Below are 6,297 nucleotides of genomic sequence, written 5' to 3'. Positions count from 1 at the left end.
CTGGAGGAGCTCTGGTTGGACTGGGAGAGCTCTGGCTGGATTGGGAGAGCTCTGGCTGGGCTGGAGGAGCTCTGGCTGGACTGGGCACAGGCTGGATCCATTCCTTTCCCAGCACCAGCCACCAATACCCGTTTTCTCCCAGACTGACCCAGTGGCACCGTTTGGAACTGAGGTCCCTGAGCAGAGCTGGCATTCCTGGCTCAGCCTGAATTAATTCTCATCTTCTGCCCTTTCCCCAGTGACCCAGCCCAGTGCCAGCAGGGCAGAGCTTTGGTGGAACTCTGCTCTGCTCAGAGCTGCCCAGCTCAGCCCAGCTGCTGCCCCTGTGCCCCAGCCTGGCACAGGCTCTGGGGAGTTTCCTCATTTCCTGCTCCTGTCCCCACTGGATTTGTCCTTCAGGACTCTGCAGGGCTGTGTGAGGCTCCTGAGGAGCAGAATGAGGTGCAGAGCCATCCCTAAACCTTCCTCCTGTGGGGAGTGTCACTGGAGCCCTGGGAGCAGCCCCTGTCCCACGACCCTGATGTTCAGAACCTGCTGGGGGAGGTCATGAAGCTCTCTGAGCTCATTTTTATTTTATATCCAACTCCCCAAGGCTCTTTGGAGCCACCCTGAGTGACAGAGGAGGCTCAGCACGGATTCCTGTGACGGGAGGGTTTGGTGCTCAGTGCAGGCTGTCAGATCCCAGCACTGCTCCAGATCCCAGAGTTTTATCCCTTGGTTTCACCCCAGGGGTTCCTCCTGGTTCCTCCTGGGAAAACAAAATTGCACCACACAAAGCCTCCCTACTGGGTTTATCCCAATGTTTAAGTGGAAAAACCTGGCCAGGGTGAACTTCTCTTTCACAAATCTAAAGGTTTTTTTCCTCCTTGAAAAGAAAACATTAAAATCCATGCAAAAAATAATCTTTGAGCCACAGGGAATGTTGTGGCATCTCTGCAGTGTGGGGAAATGCAATATTCCAGAGGTTTTTCCCATTTTGTGGCGTGCAGGGGCTCAGCTCATCCAGGGAAATGGGATGGGAGGGAAGGAGGTGCCGTGGCTGGGGCAGGATTTTGTGCTGACATCACCCCTGTTTTTCCTACCTAGTTTTGTGTGAGGATAGAGAAGAATCCTGGCCTTGGGTTTAGTATCAGTGGTGGAATAAGTGGACAAGGAAATCCATTCAAACCTTCTGATAAGGTGAGTTTGAAATTCCTCTCTCCCTGCTCCTTGTTAGAGAGGTCCCAGAGTGGAGGCAGGGAACATGAGGGGGGTGTTTGTGCCCCTCTTGGCATAATTGGAAGAGGTTTTCCCCATACTTGGCTTTGGTTTTTTTGTTGTTGGTTTTGGTTTTTTTTCAGCAGTGTTGTTTGCTTTTTTCCCAGTTAAAGAAGATGAGGGAATCAGCCTCAATCCCATGAGTGTCTGGCCCATATTCCCTGGATAAGATAATTTCTTGGGCTGTTTTCTGGAGAATTGTCTCTCTTGCTTTTTAAGAGTCACCTTAGACCCCAATCCAACTTTTACTAAATTAATCAGAGGGAACCCTAAAGCACAGTATCATCCCTGGAGGCTGAAATTCCAGGGTTTGTAGCTGCTGTGTCAAATTAAACCAGCCTGGAAACCCCTGGATCCTTCCAGACCCCAGGGCAGCAGTTGTCTCCTGAACTGGGAGTTAAAACTGACACCTGGTGATGGTCAGGGACACTCAAATTCATTTTGGGAATTGCACACTTCAGATAAATCTATTTGCAATAGGAGGAGGCCTCAAAAACTCCAACACGTGGTGAGGCCCAGCTCCCAGGGCTGTAGGATTGGGAATTCACACTCGTGGATTTGTGTTTGGTGCCCTGGAAATGACTGGAGTTTGTTGGAAAAGGAGGCCTTGGACACATTCCTGGAGTTGATGTTCTCAGATAATACTGGATTCGTGCTGCAGGGACAGGGAGAACTTCCATAAACATGGAAAATGTTTGGAAAATTGTGAAATTCAAGCTGTGTTTCCTAGAGGAAGCAAAGATTGCTGTCCAGAGATTATGATACACATTATTCTAATAATTAACACTTGCTCCATTTTAATTAGCCTCCTGACAACCTGTCACTCATGCCCTGTTCACTCTGGGCTTTCTTTGTGATGTGGGGTTTTAGTTTTAAATGAGCCACAATTATTGATAAGTGCTGAAGGTCCCAGAGAGCTGCTCCACCCCCAGACTGGGTCAAACAGAATAAATCAGTTTGGTGTTCACCCATCTCCAGGGTATGCAGAGCCCCCAGTTAGGGAACCCTGTGTGTTTTGGGATGTAGTTCTTGGAGAAAGCATCCTAACCTGTGTTACTTCTGACTTATAGGGTATCTTTGTTACTAGGGTTCAGCCTGACGGCCCCGCCTCCAGCCTGCTCCAGCCCGGAGACAAAATCCTCCAGGTAGGGATGCCTTGGGATTCCTGGGCTCAGAGCTCAGCCTAAAAATACCCTGGGTGCTGTTTGCAGCAGGACCCACCTGCCACTCGTGTTTTGGGGACTTCAAAACTGATTTACAGCTCCTGCCCAAAGCACTTCTTGCCCTGGTGGCCACGGGCACCTGCTCTGAACCAAAGCTCGTGGGCAGTGCCCAGGGCAGGGCTCGTCCCCTGGGCTGGGGCACCTCCAGCCCTGGGACCACTTTGGGGCACCCTTAAATCTGAGTCTGAGGGGCTGGAGAGAGTCCAGGGCAGGGAACAGGGCTGGGAAGGGGCTGGAGAATCCCTGAGGGAGCTGGGAAGGGGCTGGAGAATCCCTGAGGGAGCTGGGAAGGGGCTGGAGAATCCCTGAGGGAGCTGGGAAGGGGCTGGAGAATCCCTGAGGGAGCTGGGAAAGCTCAGCCTGGAGCAAAGGAGGCTCAGGGGAATTTCTGGCTCTGCACAAGTCACTGACAGGAGGGGACAGCCGGGGGGATTTGGGATCTGCCCCAGGAGGAGAGGGAACAGCCCCAGGCTGGGCCAGGGGAGGCTCAGGGTGGAGGCATTTTCCCTCAAAGGGAGCTCAGACCCTGTGGATTCTTTGGGAATCACATTTCTCCTGCTTTTCCCACCGAGGTGTGACAGTCCCAGTCGTTCCCAGAGGACTCTGCTCAGCCCTGGCCATTCCCCCTTGGTGCCCCTCAGCTCCTCATTCCAGATTCTCCTCTCTGGGCTCTGTCCCTGTCTGTTTTCCAGGCTGGCAGTGCCACCAGTCCCTGCTGGAGGATCCATCTCCCACCCCAGCCTTGTCCTCACACTCTGCCCTTCATCTCCCTCTGGATCCTCCAAATCCTCCAGATCCCTCCCAGCCCACACTGCAGAATTCCAACATTCCCTGCACGCCCCGTTTTGGCACAGTTGTCGATGTATTTGGAATTTTCCCTGCCTGGAATTTGAATTCCTCTTTCCCAGAGGAAAGATGTTTTATTGTAAATAAACAGAGCCACAGCATGATTTCAGTGGGAATAAAATCATTCCTTGGAGCACCCGAGCCATCCCACAGAGGACAAGAGAAATGTGTGCCCATGAGAAATCCTCATATCTTCATTATTTATTTTAACCTTGCTTTTAATTGCCAAATATCCTTTATTTTCCCCAAAAACAATCCACTAAAGCCTCTTCCCTTGTGCTTTCCCTGCTGCAGGCCAATGGACACAGCTTTGTACACCTGGAACACGAGAAGGCTGTGCTCCTACTGAAGAGTTTCCAGAACACAGTAGACTTAGTTATCCAACGTGAGCTTACTGTCTAAATATTTTTTTATAAATAGTAAATATGTCTAGCCAGATCTAATGTTCAAACAGATTTATACATAGGAAACCAATTTTTTGCCAATTGCTGGACCAATGGCAAACAGTAGTGCCAAATGTATAATACTCTATGTTAGTACCAATCATTGGGAGAAAATATAAGAATTAACTCTATAAATATATTGTTCATGTGGCTCCGTATTAGTTTTACTTGTCAGCCTCTGGCTGTGCATTGGTGCGTTTTTTTAACCAAGTTCCTTCTTAAAAGTCAATTTCATATGATTTCAAAACACAGAAGCACATACAAATCCTTTAGGAATTCTGCTGTCCATCAGAAACACTGCCTCAAAGTTGTATATGCCTTTATAAAATGAAATATATTAACCTGTACTTCCCATGAAATATTTCTATCATGTCGCATACGAAAGTATAGAGAAGAAAATATTTTCATAAACACCTCAAAGAAAGTATATATTAAATTAAATTTAATAATGTTCATTTATTTTCAATGCAAAGATATTCTATGCCTTATGAAAATACCTGTACATATGCCGTGTGTATAGCTGGCTCCGTAGGGATCAGGAACAATTCACTATACAGGGTGAGAGACTTCTCCAATTGTAACTCTGGGACCTCGGGACAAGGAACCCATGTGGGAATGGGATAACTCTCTCTGGAATGGGTTCATTCCCTCTGGAATGGGTGAACTCCTTCTGGAATGGGAGAACTCCCTCTGGAATGGGTTAATTCCTTCTGGAATGAGTGAACTCCCTCTGGAATGGGATAACTCCCTCTGGAATAGGTGAACTCCCCTTGGAATGGGATTACTCCCTCTGGAATGGGTTAATTCCTTCTGGAATGAGTGAACTCCTTCTGGAATGGGAGAACTCCCTCTGGAATGGGTGAACTCCCCTTGGAATGGGATTACTCCCTCTGGAATGGGTTAGCTCCCTCTGGAATGGGTTAATTCCTTCTGGAATGAGTTAACTCCCTCTGGAATGGGATAACTCCCTCTGGAATAGGTGAACTCCCTCTGGAATGGGATAACTCCCTCTGGAATAGGTGAACTCCCNAACTCCCTCTGGAATGGGATAACTCCCTCTGGAATAGGTGAACTCCCTCTGGAATGGGATAACTCCCTCTGGAATAGGTGAACTCCCCTTGGAATGGGATAACTCCCTCTGGAATGGGTTAATTCCTTCTGGAATGAGTGAACTCCCTCTGGAATGGGATAACTCCCTCTGGAATAGGTGAACTCCCTCTGGAATGGGATAACTCCCTCTGGAATAGGTGAACTCCTTCTGGAATGGGATAACTCCCTCTGGAATGGGTTAATTCCCTCTGGAATGGGTTAATTCCCTCTGGAATGGGTTAACTTCCTTTGCTTTGGCTCTTCCCTCGATTCCATGTGCACACACTACAGGAGAACACCGAGGACAGGCAGGTTTGGCTCACGGATGGAGGAAGGTTGTGATGGTGGCAGTAAAACTCCTTTTGTTGCTGCTAATTTTACTCTTTAATTTTTCATTTCAGATTCCCCATTGACATTGTTGTGTATTTCCCCCCCTGCTCCAGGCCCTGCTCGGGATATTCCCATGGGTGAGGCTTTCTGGGATCCCTGACTGGAGTCCTGGGAAGGGATGGGTGCAGGTGTCGGAGCTGACACAGCCCAGGGAGCAGCAGGTGACCCCCAGCCAGCCTGAGAGGAGCATTCCCAGCACAGGAGCAGTGGCACAACCCCTCCTGTCCGAGTCCTGGGGCTGTTCCCAACCGAGAATCCCAAAGCCCAGACTGTGCCCAGCTGCTGCTGCTTCAGAGGCGCCGGGGTCCAGCCTGGTTATCCCTGACAGCAAAATGGGAAAAGACAGGGAAAGCCCCTGCAGGTGTTCCCAGGGGATCCCAGTGCCCCGGAGCAATGGCCAGGGGCTGAGGGACAGCTGGCTCCAGGATCACCTGCACCATTCCCACCCAAAATCCCACAGCCCACGGGCACAGCCAGGGATGTTCCACTTCTCTAAGAATTCCCAAACCTTCTCTCCCTGGCTGTGGGAGCTCGGGAGCTGCAGACCCAGGGAAACCTCCAGGAGCCTCCACCCCTGATAATTTCCCGTATTCCCAGCTCACAGTTCCTGCCCAGGTGATGGCAAACCAGGAAAGTTCTCAGCCAGTTGTTCCCAACAGCAACCATTTAACATCCTCAAATCCGGTTTCATGTTTTCCAAGGTATTTTTTAACACATCCATGTCTGCATCTGTGTTTGGTGGCAGTGCCAGCCCTGGAGGGGACAGGGGGCTCACACAGGGAGCAGACAGGACAAGGCTGAGGGTGAATGGGGCAGCTGAGAGCAGAGCCAAGGAAATCCAGGAAAAATCTGAGTAGGAAATGTCTGGGAGGTTGGTTTGCTGTTGGTAGTGAGCACTTGGAGTGTAGAGGTGTTGCTTGGTTAAAACCCCTTGCAGGGCCTGAAGGGGCTCCAGGAGAGCTGGAGAGGGACTGGGGACAAGGGATGGAGGGACAGGACACAGGGAATGGCTCCCAGTGCCAGAGGGCAGGGCTGGATGGGATCTTGGG

At 50.1% G+C, this 6,297-nt stretch overlaps 1 protein-coding gene across 1 annotated transcript in view; it reads left to right on the top strand.

Moving 5' to 3' along the window:
• LRRC7 (leucine rich repeat containing 7) overlaps nucleotides 1-3,904 on the top strand; it is a 57,472-nt gene extending 53,568 nt beyond the window's left edge. Inside the window, exons 19-21 of the mRNA XM_033516256.1 lie at nucleotides 1,087-1,179; nucleotides 2,328-2,402; nucleotides 3,621-3,904. Coding sequence (XP_033372147.1) covers nucleotides 1,087-1,179; nucleotides 2,328-2,402; nucleotides 3,621-3,728 — 276 coding nt within the window. The 3' untranslated portion in view covers nucleotides 3,729-3,904. The remainder of the gene's footprint in view (nucleotides 1-1,086; nucleotides 1,180-2,327; nucleotides 2,403-3,620) is intronic.
• Nucleotides 3,905-6,297: the final 2,393 nt, after the last annotated feature.

The sequence above is a fragment of the Parus major genome, chromosome 8, assembly GCF_001522545.3.
Source record: "Parus major isolate Abel chromosome 8, Parus_major1.1, whole genome shotgun sequence".
Taxonomy (NCBI): domain Eukaryota; kingdom Metazoa; phylum Chordata; class Aves; order Passeriformes; family Paridae; genus Parus; species Parus major.
This window is presented reverse-complemented; position numbering and strand designations above follow the sequence as displayed.